This window comes from Lipotes vexillifer, unplaced genomic scaffold (assembly GCF_000442215.2).
Source record: "Lipotes vexillifer unplaced genomic scaffold, Lipotes_vexillifer_v1.1 scaffold835, whole genome shotgun sequence".
Taxonomy (NCBI): Eukaryota; Metazoa; Chordata; class Mammalia; order Artiodactyla; family Lipotidae; genus Lipotes; species Lipotes vexillifer.
This window is the reverse complement of record NW_006774135.1, coordinates 2,298,400-2,315,201: the sequence shown is the minus strand read 5'-3', so window position 1 is coordinate 2,315,201 and position 16,802 is coordinate 2,298,400. Positions and strand designations below refer to the sequence as shown.

General features: G+C 60.9%; 1 protein-coding gene across 1 annotated transcript; it reads right to left on the bottom strand.

Moving 5' to 3' along the window:
* Positions 1-1,242: 1,242 nt before the first annotated feature.
* Positions 1,243-16,399, bottom strand: CCDC27 (coiled-coil domain containing 27). Its single transcript, XM_007448981.1, has 12 exons — positions 16,214-16,399; positions 15,551-15,683; positions 14,451-14,561; positions 13,731-13,888; positions 11,712-11,891; positions 10,872-10,967; positions 10,252-10,585; positions 8,210-8,340; positions 5,656-5,733; positions 5,200-5,412; positions 2,888-2,992; positions 1,243-1,368 (listed from the first exon to the last, which is right to left on the bottom strand). Exons 1-12 carry the CDS (start codon positions 16,397-16,399, stop codon positions 1,243-1,245), a joined length of 1,851 nt encoding a protein of 616 aa, XP_007449043.1.
* Between the last annotated feature and the right edge of the window lie 403 nt (positions 16,400-16,802).

The following is a 16,802-nucleotide window of genomic DNA, read 5'->3' as shown; positions in this document are numbered from 1 at the left end:
TGGGAGGGGGTGGGGCCTGAGCGGGGGCGGAGCAGGGCTGGGGTGGGCGGGGCGAGGCGGTGGGTGGTGGGGCCCGGGGAAGGGGCCGGGCAGGTAGGTCGGGGCGGAGCATAAGTGGGGCGGGGCCTGAGGCCGTGGGTGGGCGGCCGCCGGACTCCGGGAACGGGGTTGGGGCCTGGTGGAGGGGCGGAGGGGCGGGGGCCGTTCCCGGGGGCGTGGCAGGGCGGAGCAAGAGGGAGGTCCCCAGGCCTTCCAAGAGGTGCGTGCTGCAGGGGCGAGGGGCAGCAAGGGCTGCCGGGGCCGCAGGGGCCGCAGGAGCCGCAAGGGCCGCAGAGCGCGCCTCTCTCCAGGGCCTAGACCCCTCCCATGTGTTGCAGTTTCCCCGCCGGGAACCGGGCTCGAGCGCAGAAGCGGGCTCAGTCGGGGGAGGGGGGATGGCGAGCGCGCCTGGTTAGAACCGAAACACCGGATTGTTCTCGGGGGCGCCCAGTCATCGGGTTCCCCAGCCGCCAGCCGGCCTTCCGCTCTCTCTGAGCGGCCAGAGGCCTGGGTGGGGCGGCCATGCTCGAGCGAGCGCTGTTCGAAGGAAAGGATGAAAGGATGCGTGGACAGGTGAGGGTACAGAGCAAAGAGAAGAGGCCGAGGACTGACTAGGTTCAGCACGTGTTTGTGTGCCGGGCACAGGTCTCTGTGAACGACACTGACAAGCGTGCCTGTCCTCGCAGATCTTTCATCTCAGGAGCGATGGGTGTGAACAGAAGTGCCGCAGCCCGACCCATCTTCTTCCACGCGGTCGCACCAGCAAAACAGGGCCCCAGCTGGGGAGCCCCTGCCAGGGGAACCGCCACAGGCGTGAGCGGCAGAGAAGGACCGCTCTGGGGTCTGAACCGAAAGCGGTGGACAGGAGCCCAGTCTCAGGCCTCCTACACCTGGGACCACCAGAGGGCACCCTGCTCAGCGTGGAGTCTTCCCAGGAAGGAGCCAGGGGTGCGGGCTGCTGTGTTGACCCCCAACGAGTGAGTTTTGGAATGGGGGTGTCCCTGTAGCCCAAGCTCCCCTGTGTGTCCCAGTGAAGGAGAAGGTGAGACGGTGGCCAACAGCAGGTGTAATTCTGAATCTGGGCGCAAGGGTGAGGCCACGGGGGCTGACGGAGGGGAAGGCGGGGGGGGGGGCACACAGGGCACACCCAGGCTGGGTCCTGGCCTCCGCTGGACTGGCTGCGCCTGGGGTCCTGTTGGGCCTCTACTTGGAGGTTATCTTCTTGGACTTGCTGGGCGAGGATAAGATCTCCGACTGCTGCAGGGGGGGCACTTTGATCCCCTTCTGTTTCAACTGGTTGTAGTAGTCAGTTCTCTCTGAGATGATCCTCTAGAAAAGACATGCAGCAGCGTGTGCCCAGTCCTTGCAGGCTCCTGGGACACCACCCTTCCCTCCCCGAGAAGAGCCCGCTGCCTCAGTGCTGTGCTGGTGAATATTTACAACCTGTTCTCCAGGAGAAAATAAAAAGCTCTGGTTTGTAGCATTTGCCAATTTCTGTTCTGAAAGCCCTCCCACCACGGCTGATCCAGGCACAGGGGTGAAGCCACAGAACTCGGAGCTGGGGAGAGATGCCCGCCATCGGCTCCAGGTCAGCTCACCCCTGGAGTCTGCCCCAAATGCACTTCTTAGTCCTCTGGGAATTGCTGGGAGCCCAGACTCCCAGAGACCTCAGAGGCCGTCAAGTCTTAACCTCAAGTCCCTTCTGTCCTGGGCACAGGGAAGGCTGTCCCGCCCCTCCTCAGCCTTCTCTCTGGCCCATTGCTGGTTTGTGTGGGGCATTGGCAAAGGAAGGCGGCTTTCCCTGGCTACTGGGTGATGGTGATGACTCCTCCTATCCCCCTCCCCCCTCCCTCCCTCCCTCCCATCCCCCATCCCTCCCATCTTCTCTCTCCTTCCCCCTCTCTTTCTTCCCTCTTCCCCTCCCACAAACAACAGTAGCCAGGCCCCAGGCCCCAAACAACAGAGACCTCTCCCCAGGTCCCCATGCAGAGGTCCCCTCTGCCCTGAGGACTGTGGCCACCCTACAAGAGCACCATTAACTCCCCGCCCCACCTCACAGAGGAAAGGAACCCAGGCCCAGGGAAGTGTGGGCCGGTGGTAGGTCATGGGTAGCTGCTGGGGTCTAGGGCTGTGCTGTCGAAGGAGGCTTGGGGCCCCGCACGGAGCACCTGTCTTTCAGGTGCTTTCCTCCCAGAGCTGTGGGCCCCGTGATGCCTGGAAGGCAGGCACGCTGTCCCGGGTACAGAGGGAAGCTCTACAGCTCAGCGAAGTCAAGTGACCGGCCCACAGCTTTGAAGCTAAGGTCCAGGAGGTGGTGACTCACTCCTGCCGCCCCAGAGCTGCACTATTTCCCCTTCACCGCCCTGCCCCTCTGAGGCCTCTGCCTGTCAGTGAGGAGCTGGCATGGACCAAGGCCGGGGAGAGGGTCCATGCCAGACTCCTGGCTCAGCAGGGATTCCAGCGGAGGCCCGGCTGAGCTGCAAAGTAGCATCCTTGGAGGAGGCTGAGCTGGGCAGAGCCTGGGGATGGGCTCCTGCTGCAAGAAAATGGCCAGGACCCAGCAGTTTGGTCCCCTCCCTACTGCACTGGGTAGGTTTGCAGCAGCTGCTGCTGGGTGCTGAATGCTGAGAGCAGCTCGGGGACATTGCCACCCATTAGGGAGACCTAGTCCCCTCTGCCTAAGCAGAGAGAAAGGACTGTTCTGGGGTCACAGTAAAAGGGTGACACCACCAGGACAAGAATGGGGGTCCCTAGCCTCCCATCCAGGCCTCTCACCTCTGCTCCCAGCTGCAGACCCTGGAGCGCTGACGTGGAGACGTGGCCCCAGGGACAAGGAGGCTGGATATACCTGCAAGGCTTCCAGGATGTCACTGTCAGAGATCTCGGTGGCCAAGGACTTGAGTCCTATGGTGTTGAAGGTGGCCTGGATGATCGTGTTCCTTAGTCTTTCAAGCTGTGAGCACAGGGAAAATAACCAAGCTCGCCTTTAGCGGAGGAGGCAGCATCCTCCACACCTGCCACCTCACTGAGGTTCTAGGGAAGGTAGACCTGGCCTCATTTTTCCTGGCTTTAGGAATTGGAATCAGGGTGGGAGAGGTCAGTGTGGTCGCCTTAGAGCTAGAAGGTGCCAGATCACAACCTGGACCCAGGAAGCTTAACACCAAAGTGCAAAGACTTTCTACCACACCAAGTTTTTGTTGTTTGTTTGTTTTTAATTGAAAAAGTAAAACCTGCATGTGGTCAAAACAAAACAAAACAAAAGCTCCGGGGCTTCCCTGGTGGCGCAGTGGTTGAGAGTCCGCCTGCCGATGCAGGGGACACGGGTTTGTGCCCCGGTCCGGGAAGATCCCATATGCCGCGGAGCGGCTGGGCCAGTGAGCCATGGCCGCTGAGCCTGTGCTCCGCAACGGGAGAGGCCACAATAGTGAGAGGCCCGAGTACCGCAAGAAAACAAAACAAACAAAACAAAAAGCTCCAAATGACCCCCAGACCTTCCCCCCCCTTCTCTGAAGGAGCTTCAGCCACAGTCTCCTGCTGACCCCCAGGAGACTGTCAGTGGCGCAGAAAACGTCCTGCAGACTCCGTTAGCCCCCCTTTGGTCATTGTACTCCCTCCCTTCCTCCATGCTGTGGGCATCTGCATTAAACGGTTAACCAGGCGTTAACCAGGCGTTAAGCAGAATGGACCACTGAGGCTGTCTAGTTTTTTTCTGCCATCAGCATCCTTGTGGGTGCTCAGGGCCCCAGCCCACCTCCACAGAGGAGAGTGCATCATGCCTCCCAGTAATTTCAGAATACACTCCTCTGACCTGCACCCCCAGAAGCCCTCAGACAGTGTCCCCCAAGTCACGGTGACAAGCTCAGCTCCAGCTTCTCACCCTCGGTGTCCGGGGGCCCTGCTGATGTAGAAATGCTGAGGGAGAGCCACGCCGGAGAGATGTGGCGTTGCCTAACGCCATGCAAGTCGGTCCACTTTGCCTCTGGGACAGGGATGCCACAAGCCCCTGGACCTTGAGGGGGCAGGGGGCTTCCTTTCCTTCTTTCCAACATGGATTAAATGCCAGCTCTGTGCCAGGCACCATGCTAGGTACAGGGGTCATGAGGGAAACGGGGGCTCACCCTCTGTACCAGAGGTGCCTCCTGCTGGGTAAGGGGTGGTAGTCACCTGGGGCAACCATCCACGGCGCCCCACACCCGGGCCTGTCTCAGGCATCACTCACCGGTCATGGCATTACTACCTGCTGATCCCAGACTGAGCCTCAGAATCCTTCTCAACACTGCATTCTGGGCTCTACCAAACCCACTAGAAATGGAACCATCTATACACTGTCACCCATCTAGCAATTTAGCTGGCAATGCTGCTGGATGGGAAACACAGTTTTATAAAAGATAACAGGCAAGGGGGAGGGGCTCAGTGATGCTGTCAGCTGGCCAGCAGGAGGCCGGCCCCAACAGGACAGAGAACAAAGCTGGTTACAGGTGGCACTCCTGGTGGGTGAGTGGGGAAAATGTTATTTCAAAAGCCTGCAAGCTTGGGGTCTTTACCTTTGCTGGTTTTGGATTCTAAATCAAGTCAGATCTCTGACGGGTCCCTCCTAAATCCCCCGCCCCATGCCTTTGCTTACATCTAATGGGGAGCTCAGAATGGGGACCCTGCACTGCACACCCTAACACCACGTCCACGCAGCTCTGGGACCTCAGATGGACCATTTACCCTCTCTGCTGCAGGTTCCTATCTATCAGGTGAGGACACTCATGAAAGCCACATCCCAGCTTTGTTAACAGGGTTGAACGCCTTAATAAATGCTCAGAAGAGCACCTGACCCACAGCAAGTGCTCTCAAGTTATACATGGATGGCGTTATTATTAATGCTTCTCTCCCACCTCAGAGCCCTTCCACTTCCTGGCTGGCCACCCACACCCCTGGGACCCTTTCACAGCACAACCCAAGGGGCTCCTCCATAGGCAAAGCCCCGACACCCGGCGCCCTCCGGCTCCTACGTCTACGGCTGCCACGCCCATTGCACCCTTGCCCCCTCCTCCACCAGCATTCCTGGACACAAGGGGCGGGGGGGTGAGCCAGAGCACCCGTGCACAGTCCCCGGGGTGGGCGCTGGGCAGCGCTGGGCGAGGGCCCTCAGGAGGGGGGAGCCGGGTGTACCCTGGACTGGGCGCTCTCCAGGGCCACGCGGGCCTGCTGTTCCGCCCGCTGGATCATCTCATTCTTGCTCTGCATCTCCTCCTGCAGCTGCTTCCGCCTCTGCAGATGGTCCTGGCTCTGGTTCACCTGGGCCTGCAGCTGGCTGACCTTGGCCTCCAACTCCGAGATGGTCCGTTCCCGCTTGATCAGTTCCTTCTCCAGCTCTGACACTTGCTGAGGGGCAGAGAGACGGAGCAGTAGGCCCACCTGCCCCCACTCCTTCCTCTGAAGACGGCCACCTCTCCCTGAGCTCTTCAAGTCAGCCCGGCCCCAGCCGTGACAGGGACCCCTGTTGGTGTTTGTGCTTCTGGATTTGCTGAATGGGGTGCTGCCCAGCGGTGAGGGATCTGCCAGCTTCCTCTCCCCCCACCGTCACCGTCCAGGCCTGCGGCTGCCCCCTGACCACCCCACGGGCACCTGTCGGAGTAGAAGGTTGTCCTTCTCGATCAGTCCCATCATCTCCTCATGTTTCTTGTCTTCCCGGAGGTTGGAGAACTGCAAGACAGAGGGGGCTTCGCTCAAGGGCTGGGGGGCGAGACACCAGACAGCCCCCTCCCTGAACCTCAGTAAGACGAAAGCTCCGCAGTTGGTTTCTGCTGGACAGGGAGGGGAGGAGGGGCGGCACCAAACACACTTGGGAAGCTGGCTCCAGAGCCAGCAGTGGGGAGAGCTGTCAGAGTCCCTGGAAATCTCAGAAATTGGTGGTGCTGGGCTGTTCTGGACGTGGAAACCAACACGATGAGGAACATCGTTTCAGAAACCAGGAGCCGCAGACTCGTCCCTGACCAGGAGCTGCCGAGCGCCTGCCCCTTTTCCACCTGGCAGGAGACTTTATGCCGGGGGGCCGCAGGGGGTCTCTGGCCTGGGAGATGCCAGGCTCACTTGGTGGAGACCCCCAGCTCCAGGTGCAGGTTGTGGGGGCTGAATGTGGAGACTGCAGCCTCTGCCCGACATGGTCCTAAAACACTGGCAGCTGGGCCTTTACCTTCCGGGAAAGGAATTTTCCCAGTTTCCCAGATTCCAGGAGAATCTGGGCAAACCAAGAGGAGAGACCCAACAACAATGACCACTGAACTAACTCTCCGCTGAAACGCCCAAGACCAGCTCTCTGCCATGAAGCACAAAATTATCACTCAAGGGCTCAGAGATTCCAGGCAGCTCTGACCTTGGAGCAAGATTCTTGCAGGAATAACAGAAACCAAAACCAGACTTACAAAAGGAGCTTATAGGAGATAGAAATGGCACAAGAAGCCAAAACCCATAATTAACACTTACGCTCTCAGCGAGGTCAGAGACGTACTGCAATTGAGAAACAAAACGAGAGTGTGCTTCCAAAAAAGCGGGGGAGCAACATTCGGAGAGCGAAAGCAAGATCTTGGGAACTGTAAATGAGCAAAATTAAAGCTCAGGAGGAGGGCTGTTGCCAAAGTTAAGGAAATCTCATAAAAGAGGAACAGAAAGACAAAGCGATGAAAGGTAGGAGGGAACAGACAGGAAGGAGAAAAGAGACCAGAAGGGGAGGTCCACTGGCCGATTGATGGAGATGCCAGAAGGAGGGTTCAGAGGAAACAGACCGAAATAAAAACTATATAAACAAAGAAAAATTCTAAAACTGAAGGACACAAGTTTCCAGTTGCCCATTAAGTGCCCAGGACAAATGAAAACAGACCCTTAAGAAGTCCCAACTATGGAAGCTTCTGCACACAGGGGACAAAGGCAGGATCTTGCAATTTTCCAGAGAGAAACAAAGCACCACCAAAAACTGTGTTGTAAGAAAGCACAAGTCAGGATGAGTTTGGGCTTCCCACCAGGAACCCTAGAAGCTCGGACACATGGAGCAATGCCTTCACACTGCTGAGGGAAAGTGCTTGCCACACCAGAATTCTATTCCAAACAAGTTCTATTAATGTGTGGAAGAGGGGGACATTTGCAGAATGTCCTTACGACGTCCCCCAAATTTTACCTCCACTCATCTTTCTCAAAAAACTGCTGAAGGATGTGCTCCAGTGAAAATATGCGAGTAGGTCAAGAAAGAGAAAAAATGTGGATGGCAGCGGCTTTAAAATGTGGTTTATGGATCTTAATACTGTTTCACAGAACGTGTGTTTCGGTCACGTGCGTGTGCACCTGATAACCGTCTCAATGATGTAAATGCAGCGTCCACTCACTGATGCTGTGATGGAATAGTACGGGGAGGGCGAGGAGTTCCCGGGCCGGGGAGGCAAGCGAGGAAAGAAGGAAGCGCTGGGTGATGCCAAGATGGAGAGACGTCTAGAATGGGCATCGTAAGCATGCAATCTCGAGATACGAAGAGCCAGCCTTCAAGAATCAGCTAGGAGAGTTGAAAGCGGTTGTCTTGGGGGATGGGCAAATGAGAAACAGAAGGGTCAGACTCCTGTTTCACATAATAAGCCTGTGGAACTGTTTGGTTCCTTAAGCTGTGTAGCTTTGTGCATGAAAAACTTGGATAAAAATAAAAGCTAAAAATGCTTCAGGGAATTCCCAGGCGGTCCAGTGGCTAGGACTCCACGCATGCTTTCATTGCCGAGGGCCCGGGTTCAATCCCTGTCGGGGAACTAAGATCCTGCAAGCCATTCAGTGTGGCCAAAAAATTAAATTAAATTAAAAAATAAAAATACAAATGCTTCAGTGCATTGGCGATCTCCCTAAGGTCACCAATGCGCTGGGCTCATTGCAGTGGCAACTTCCCTAAGGTCCGTGGGGGTCATAGCCCTTGGACCCAGGGGCCAGGAGATGCTTGAGAAATGGCCAGGAGCCCAGTGGCCCAGGAGACAGAGATGACTGCTGGGGACACAGGGCAGCGCAGAGTACGGCGGGGCGGGGTGTGAACCCCAGCTCCGCCACTGTCAGCTCCCTAGTCAAGCGCCTCCATCAGGGGCATGGGACGGACGGCACCGGTCCCAGAGCCCCAGCGGGAGGACACCTGTGACGTGACGGAGGACACCGCCACCTTGTCGGACATGGCTCGCAGCTGCTGCTCCCGCTCTCGCAGCTCCTTCTGTAATGCCCCGTTCTCCATGCTGAGGCTCTGCAGCTGCGACTCCTGGATTTCCGCTTGTCGCTGTAAAGACATGATGGCTCCTGGGTGGGGCGAGAGCGAGGGGGGAGGAGAGGGCGCTGGTCACCACGTCATCCCGAGGGCTGCGGGCCGAGGGCTGCGGGCCGAGGGCTGCGGGCCGAGGGCTCCGGGCCGAGGGCTGCGGGCCGAGGGCTCCGGGCCGAGGGCTGCGGGCCGAGGGCTCCGGGCCGAGGGCTCCGGGCCGAGGGCTGCGGGCCGAGGGCTCCGGGCCGAGGGCTGCGGGCCGAGGGCTCCGGGCCGAGGGCTCCGGGCCGAGGGCTGCGGGCCGAGGGCTCCGGGCCGAGGGCTGCGGGCCGAGGGCTCCGGGCCGAGGGCTCCGGGCCGAGGGCTGCGGGCCGAGGGCTCCGGGCCGAGGGCTGCGGGCCGAGGGCTCCGGGCCGAGGGCTCCGGGCCGAGGGCTGCGGGCCGAGGGCTCCGGGCCGAGGGCTGCGGGCCGAGGGCTCCGGGCCGAGGGCTCCGGGCCGAGGGCTGCGGGCCGAGGGCTCCGGGCCGAGGGCTGCGGGCCGAGGGCTCCGGGCCGAGGGCTCCGGGCCGAGGGCTGCGGGCCGAGGGCTCCGGGCCGAGGGCTGCGGGCCGAGGGCTCCGGGCCGAGGGCTCCGGGCCGAGGGCTGCGGGCCGAGGGCTCCGGGCCGAGGGCTGCGGGCCGAGGGCTCCGGGCCGAGGGCTCCGGGCCGAGGGCTGCGGGCCGAGGGCTCCGGGCCGAGGGCTGCGGGCCGAGGGCTCCGGGCCGAGGGCTCCGGGCCGAGGGCTGCGGGCCGAGGGCTCCGGGCCGAGGGCTGCGGGCCGAGGGCTCCGGGCCGAGGGCTCCGGGCCGAGGGCTGCGGGCCGAGGGCTCCGGGCCGAGGGCTGCGGGCCGAGGGCTCCGGGCCGAGGGCTCCGGGCCGAGGGCTGCGGGCCGAGGGCTCCGGGCCGAGGGCTGCGGGCCGAGGGCTCCGGGCCGAGGGCTCCGGGCCGAGGGCTGCGGGCCGAGGGCTCCGGGCCGAGGGCTGCGGGCCGAGGGCTCCGGGCCGAGGGCTCCGGGCCGAGGGCTGCGGGCCGAGGGCTCCGGGCCGAGGGCTGCGGGCCGAGGGCTCCGGGCCGAGGGCTCCGGGCCGAGGGCTGCGGGCCGAGGGCTCCGGGCCGAGGGCTGCGGGCCGAGGGCTCCGGGCCGAGGGCTCCGGGCCGAGGGCTGCGGGCCGAGGGCTCCGGGCCGAGGGCTGCGGGCCGAGGGCTCCGGGCCGAGGGCTCCGGGCCGAGGGCTGCGGGCCGAGGGCTCCGGGCCGAGGGCTGCGGGCCGAGGGCTCCGGGCCGAGGGCTCCGGGCCGAGGGCTGCGGGCCGAGGGCTCCGGGCCGAGGGCTGCGGGCCGAGGGCTCCGGGCCGAGGGCTCCGGGCCGAGGGCTCCGGGCCGAGGGCTGCGGGCCGAGGGCTCCGGGCCGAGGGCTCCGGGCAGATGGCTCCGGGCCGAGGGCTGCGGGCCGAGGGCTGCGGGCCGAGGGCTCCGGGCCGAGGGCTCCGGGCCGAGGGCTGCGGGCCGAGGGCTCCGGGCCGAGGGCTCCGGGCAGATGGCTCCGGGCCGAGGGCTGCGGGCCGAGGGCTGCGGGCCGAGGGCTCCGGGCCGAGGGCTCCGGGCCGAGGGCTGCGGGCCGAGGGCTCCGGGCCGAGGGCTCCGGGCAGATGGCTCCGGGCCGAGGGCTGCGGGCCGAGGGCTGCGGGCCGAGGGCTCCGGGCCGAGGGCTCCGGGCCGAGGGCTGCGGGCCGAGGGCTCCGGGCCGAGGGCTGCGGGCCGAGGGCTCCGGGCTGAGGGCTGCTGGCTCCCACGCCGGGGCTCCAGCGCCGCCGCCACATGGTCCCGGTTGAGAGGGACACGGGGCAAAGCTGGCAGAGCTGGGCATGCTCGCTGCTGGCCCTGCCTCACCATCCTCCAACTTCCCACCTGTTGCCAGGGAGTGTCTGGTCCTCGTGATCTCGAGCTGGAACTGGAACTCCCGGACCAGCTGTTCGTGCCCCTCCAGCTGGGCTCTCAGCTCCCCCGCAAAGGTGTGGGCCACGGAGGCAGCCCTCTTCCCGCCCGCGGCCTCCCCCTCCGCGGCGCCCTCCGCGACCACCACCGTCGCCGCCTTCTCCTGCAGAATCCCCTTCCTGCTGGCACTGGCCCTCGCCCCCTCGTCCGCCGCCGGCTCGGCCTCCCGTTCCAGGCCGTCTTCCTCCTCGTAGCTGCCTCCTTCCAGGTCCTTGCCTCTGTCGGTCACGGCGTGCTCTCCCTGCATCTGGGGGAGGGACGGGCATGCTGCGCAGGACTGCGGGCATGCCTGTGGAAAGGGGCTCGGCCATTCACGGGGGCGGAGGGTGCACTGCGAAGGGGGCCCCCAGGGAGCGGGGGTGGGGCCGGGGCTACATCTCCAGGAGCTGCCCCATCACCCCTCCCCTGCTCCCCTCCAGTGCGGCCGAGGGTATCGCCTGGGCGGGGACCACCGGATGCGGACGCCAGGTGGGAGCCTGTGGCCTGGGCATCGCATGGGCAGCCTGGGAGAGGAGGCCCCGGCCAGCCCGCACCTGCTGCCTGTGCTCCGGCCCCTCATTGCCTCTGATGAAGGTCCTAAGGGTGTTCAGTCTCTCCTGCAGCTTCGGCGCCGACTCCTCCGGCCGCTCCTGCAAGAGGCCCGTGGGAGCCTCAGGGTTTCAATCTGCACCTTCAGCTCCCCCAGGGGCCGCGCCGCCGAGACCTGTCTTCCTGGAAGGGGGACCCACCATCCTCCTGCCAGGGGTGCCCTGTCGGTGGGCAGGGGGCCACAGTGTGCAGATGGCAGCCCTGGGGGGTCGTATGGTTTCTGGCTCCACCCCGCTCCCCCAGCAGCCCTGGTGAGTGGCCTGGCAGTAACGAGCATGCTCATCTGGAGGAGTTTGGCGGGGGCCCGACCTCAGACGTGCCCGCGGGTCACCGCCCTGCACTGCCCGCTCACGCCTGTCTGACAGCCCCCAGGAGGCCGGGGAACAGGGGTCACAGGACGATGCTTCCAGGCCTCTCCAGACTCCTGCTGTTCCCGCCCACCAGTCCCCCACCATCGGTGCCTGGGTAGCTTTTCCTGGCGGCGGCCAGAGGGTCCGGTGATGGTTGGAAGCCTCCAGCCCCACTTCACGCAAGGACCCAGCATAAACACTGGCTGTATCCCCAGACGTGAAAGAAGTCAGCTCTCAGACTCGGTGACCGCTCCCCTGGGCCACGCAGAGCCCTACCCCGACCCGCCTCCTCCAGGGCGCCCCCCAGACCTGGGTGAGGGGTGGGGGCCCGGGGGCCCACCCGACGTTACAGGCAAGGACACGGAACCCCCACAGCTAGAACAGGTCAGGCTAATCCAAGCCACCGCCGCCCGCGGAGCGCCTGCCTCTGCTCACAGTCATGACCTCGCTCAGCGAGGCCTCCTGGCTTTTGCTCTTCAGGAGGCACTTCAGCTGCTTTCTCAAGGCCTCCCTCTCCTCCTGGAGAGCCAGGATCTCCTCGTCTTTCTTCTGAACCTGCACCTCCAGCTCGGAGAGGCGCTGGACTTCCTTCCCCAGTGCAAACAGGCACCGGTCCTGGGCAGAAACAGGGCAGCCCCGGGCGCGGTCAGGCCACTCAGATGCTCCTCCAGCACCACCAGCCCCCAGCAGAGCAGCAGCTCCGGGCCCAGGAAGAGCAGGCCTCCTGCCCTGCACCCCCCACTCCCCATCCCCAGCCACCTCCTGCTTAAGGGCAACCCTTGCCCGGGGATCTCCAGGCAGCAGGCTGATCTCCCGGTCAGCCCCCAGGTGTGACCGAGGACAGCTAACCAGCACCCCCTCCGAGGGCCACCTCCAGGGGGCTTGTCAGGGCTGGGCCCACTGCCCCTCCACCACCCACTCTCAAAACCTCCATGCCCTCAATTATTCAAAACTGAAGACAAAATAAATGTGTTTTGGGACAAAAACAGTAACTGGAAGAATTCGTCGCCAGCAGAACAACTGAGAGAAAAATACTAAAGGGAACCCTCCAGGCCAGCGGGAAGGGGCCAGACAGAGCTCTGGAAGGAAAGATAACTCGGAGCTAAGTGACAGGCTTCCACGGAGCCCACAAGTCCAAGAAGAAGTCACAAAGGAAGCTGGAAAATATTTTAAACTGAACGATAACAAGCATTTGGACACGTCAAGACGGGCGAATGAAAAGCTGTGACGAAGGACAGATCCTTCGAATGCATGGATTAGGGGAAACAATGGAAAATCAATGATCTAAGTGTCCATCTCAAGAATTCAGAAAAAGAACTGGAAATTTAACATAAAGACCATAGCAGGAAGAGAGTTTTTTTTCTTTTTTTTTTGCCGTACGTGGGCCTCTCACTGCTGTGACCTCTCCCGTTGCGGAGCACAGGCTCCGGATGCGCAGGCCCAGCGGCCGTGGCTCACGGGCCCAGCCGCTCCACGGCACGTGGGATCTTCCCGGACCGGGGCACGAACCCGCGTCCCCTGCATCGGCAGGCGGACTCCCAACCACTGCACCACCAGGGAAGCCCCTAAGAGAAGACTTTTAACATTGATAAGACTGGTGGAGAGAAAAAGAGAGCAGGCACAAGTTAACGATGTCAGGAACAAAAAAAAAACAGGCAACGTTCTGCAGAATCTTCTCCAGACTTTGGAAGAATAATACTAAGAGACTCTTGTGCACAGAGTTAGGCTCACAGATTGGAAAATTTACATGAAATGGGCACATTCCTAGAAAAACATAGCTTACCAAAACCGAAACGAGAGAAAAGGAAGTCGGAATATCTTAAAAGGAATTGAATTTGTTATTTTAAAAACCAACCCTGTAAGAAATTGCCAGGTACAGATGGCTTCAATGATGAATTCTTCAGAATTTAACAAAGCAATAACACCAGCCTTATGCAAACTCTTCCACAAAATAGAAAAAGAGCGAAAACTTTCCAACTTTCACTGTTGTTGTTATGAGGCCAGAAAACTCTGACACCAAAAGCGAACAGGGAATGACAAGGCGGGTAAATTATGGGCCAGTCCCTCTCATAAACATGGATGAAAAAATGATACCACGATGAATCCACCCGTAGGTAGATCCCATCAAGCTGATTATTACTATTTTAAAGAATATATGGATGTTGAAGGTCTTGACTCATGGGGGGAGCTGTGTAAGAGTGGGTGACGTCCAGGCCAGCCTAAACTGCCCCCCACAGGGATGAAGATGGGCAGGACCTAGGCTTGTAAAACATCTGATTCGTAGAAGCCATGGGAGGGGGTCTGGATGTCAGTTCAGGCCATGTCTGGGACCTGCTTACACAGCCAACCAGATACTAGAACGAGAGCCCCCAGGGTCGGGCATCCTCTCGGGCAGGATGTGGAGCCGGGGCGCCAGGACCAGGATCCGTGCCCAGGCTCCGCTCTCAGCCGTACCTTCTCGTGGATGACGGAGATGTACCAAGGTACCCACTTCCTTGGGTAGCTCTGCCCTAGGACCGGGTTGCTGGGGGCCGGGCTCAACACCTGGGACTCACTCTTCACCCGAAGGTAACTGAACTCGCCGACACTCTTACTAAATGGAAGCCGGCAGCCTGTCAAGAGGCGGGGCGGGGGCCGGTCAGACTCTCCCCGAGCTGAGTTGCCCCGGATCTTCCGTAACATCCCCCTTTCAAGATTCCCCCCTGAAACCTTTCCCTGCCCAGCTGGGCTTCTCTACATCCTTGTCTGTCCCCTACACCCAGCCCAGTGTGTATGAGAGGCATCAAAGCACCCTTCAAGATTCCCAGAGCCTGGGGGTCAGGACAAGAGGGGACATCCTGACTCTGTCCTGTGCACAGGGGACACTTTTGAGGAGTTTCCTTGAATTCAGGCAAAGGAGACGTCTGGGGGTGGATTTCACCTCTGGATAAACAAAAGTGTTTGTCTGTACGAACAGTGTATGTGGGTCCCTCTAATCAAGGAGGGATGCATCCCAGGAGCCTGTGTAAGGTACATAGGGCCAGGCAGGCGGTCCTAGGAAGGGAGTTCCGTGGGGCATGATCGGGTGGCTCTGCAGGGAGCAGGGGTCCCTGCGGGTGAAGGCAGAGGACCTCAGGGCTGGGGTCCGAGAAGAGAACCCCATGGGTCACATGTGCCCAGCAGGCCCGCCCTCACCTTCCACCTTCATGTCCAAGCCCTCCTGACCAGAGAGCAGGTCCTCAGTCACCTTCCAGGTGTCAGAGCTGACGCACCTGTCCTCGGGGAGAGCGAGAGTCGTGGCTGAACCTGCAGGATGGTAAACGTGCCAACAGATGACGGCTAAGGCCGAGTCTTCCCAAGACCTCCAGGACAGAGACTAGTATTTCTTTTCCTTTTAAGTGTTGGGTAGGGTTCAAGGTGGTTTTCTCAGCGCGTGCATAGGATTGGACTACGCGACTGAATGGAAACGTAGTTCTGTCCCCGTACCCACCACTGGTGTGTCCACCTGAAACTGATCAGGTGCAACTTAATCTCTGCAACTTGGTGCATCCCCTTCCCTGGAGGGCAGCCCCATTCCCTCCTGTAAAAGTGGCTCCTCCTCTAAGTCCTGGAGTGCTGGCTGCTCTCTGAGGCCCTGGCACTGAGAAAGGGAAGCTTAGAGCCTGGACAGGTGGGCAGGGCCCTACTTTTGCCTGACTGCCGCCTGACATCCACGGACAGGACCCCAGATGCTGGCTGCAGGCACTCGGCCTCCGTGTCAACACCACTAAGGAAAATGCCGTGTGTGGGGAAATGGGAGTAGCCTAGGTCCTGGAGCTGGAGGTCTGGGATGACAGCTGGCCTGACCGATGCCACTCGGGTGACAGCTGGGCGCCTTAGCTGCCCTCTCAGAGCCTCTTATCCCTATCAGAGCAACGTAGGCTTAGACGAGAGGCTTGCTAAGCCTCCTTTCGGGGCTTGGTCCCTAATGAGCTGCCTTTGGCCCTATGGACCCCTTTCCTGAAGCTTCCAGAATCTTCAAGCTTCTCCACCCCTGTCCCAACCCTGTTGAATCTTGGTGAGTGAGACCACAGAAGCAAGAGGGCTGGGAGACCAGAAATACAGGCCTTTCCTTCCCTCCATCCCCCCTCCCACTCTGGCCTCAGCTGAGGGCCAATATCAGAAGCAGCAGCTGTGGCCACTGCACACGTCCCCTCTGGCCACCCCCGCAGGCTGCTGTGTGCCAGGACCCCGTGCGGGTCCCGGACTCCGATGGGGGGGGGGTGCCCACGTGGGGCCCCGCTGGGCACGCTCACCATAGTGGGTCATGGACGTGGACCTGGTGCTGAACTGGCGACAGCCCGGACGTGTGAGAAACTTGTGCCAAAGCTCCTCCATTTCAGACAGGAAGCCGCTGTCCTGGGGGCTGGTGTCCTTGTTGAAATCTCTCTGAGGAGCAGGAAAATGAGACCAGCAGGAGAGGGACCCCGGAAGCCCCCTCCCATCTGCTGGCGGAGCGCCAGGGCCTGTCGTGTGTGCCGACACAGTGGGCTGTCCCCTCCCGGAAAACTGGCTGCTTGATGAGGGCCGTGGGGACCTTGCTTTAGAAGTTGCAGTCGGCTGAGCCCAGAGCCAAGTCCACTTAGGAGGCCCCTGGGGAGTGCGGTGGCTCTCCAGTCTCCCCCAGCGTGTGGTACCTGCCTGAACCTTCCCGTCCGTGCTTTCTCTTCCTTATGTTCTCCCCTCCCCATTCCCTCCTTCTCAAGACTTCCCTAAGGAAGGCTCAGAGCAGACATTGCCTCTTGTCTCCCAGTCTCCATCCACTCCCAGAATCCACCCATTGTAATCCATCAGCCAAGCTGATTTGGGATGCTCTTATTAGCCCACCACCCTCGAGGCCTTTCATCCAGTGGGAGAAGCAGGTCATCTGCTGATGACCTGCATGTGGCCGGGCCATCCTTTTTCCCGAGACTCCGTACCATCTTCCTGTAGTAGCCGTTGATGGCCTGAGCTGACTTGCTGAGGGAGCGCTCTTTCTGGAGAAGTTTCCATTCTGGGGTCTGTTCGTTCCGGCTGGCCACTTGCCGTAGGACGATCAGGCCCTGCTCTATCCAGTTGGGCACCAGACTTTTCTTCTTGGGCGTGCTGGCTCTGATCGGTAACATCGGGAACATGGAGCAGAGGGCCAAGTTTGGCCCACTGAATGATGACTTGGACCTATCCTCCGGGTCTGGAGCAGGGTGTCAAGGGGAACACAGCCCCAGTCATGGACGTGCAGGTCCAAGCACAGGCCGGGAGAGGACCAGCTTCCCAAGCTCCACATCCTAAGGGGTCCTGGGAGCAGTCTATGACATCACAGATGTCTCCTTAGAAACATAGGAACAGCGCCTGTCATCTGTCTTAATTTTCGTCTGGGAAGGGGAACCAGAAGCAGCTTTGCTGTACACACAGAACGTTACAAGCACAGGAGAAGCACCCCGAGGCATTAGCAGCCCATTCTTCTGTTTTCTTTTTTCCCCATCATTAGTATTTCACCTTATTTAACAATCTGACACTGTGTCAGTGGCT

Coding starts and splice junctions, on each gene's coding strand:
- CCDC27 (XM_007448981.1), bottom strand. CDS start 16,399: ATGTTACCGATCAGAGCCAGCACGCCCAAGAAGAAAAGTCTGGTGCCC. Junction 5,413..5,655: donor ACAACCTTCTACTCCGACAG/GTGCCCGTGGGG, acceptor TCTGCCCCTCAG/CAAGTGTCAGAGCTGGAGAA. Junction 2,993..5,199: donor TGGAGAGCGCCCAGTCCAGG/GTACACCCGGCT, acceptor CTGTGCTCACAG/CTTGAAAGACTAAGGAACAC.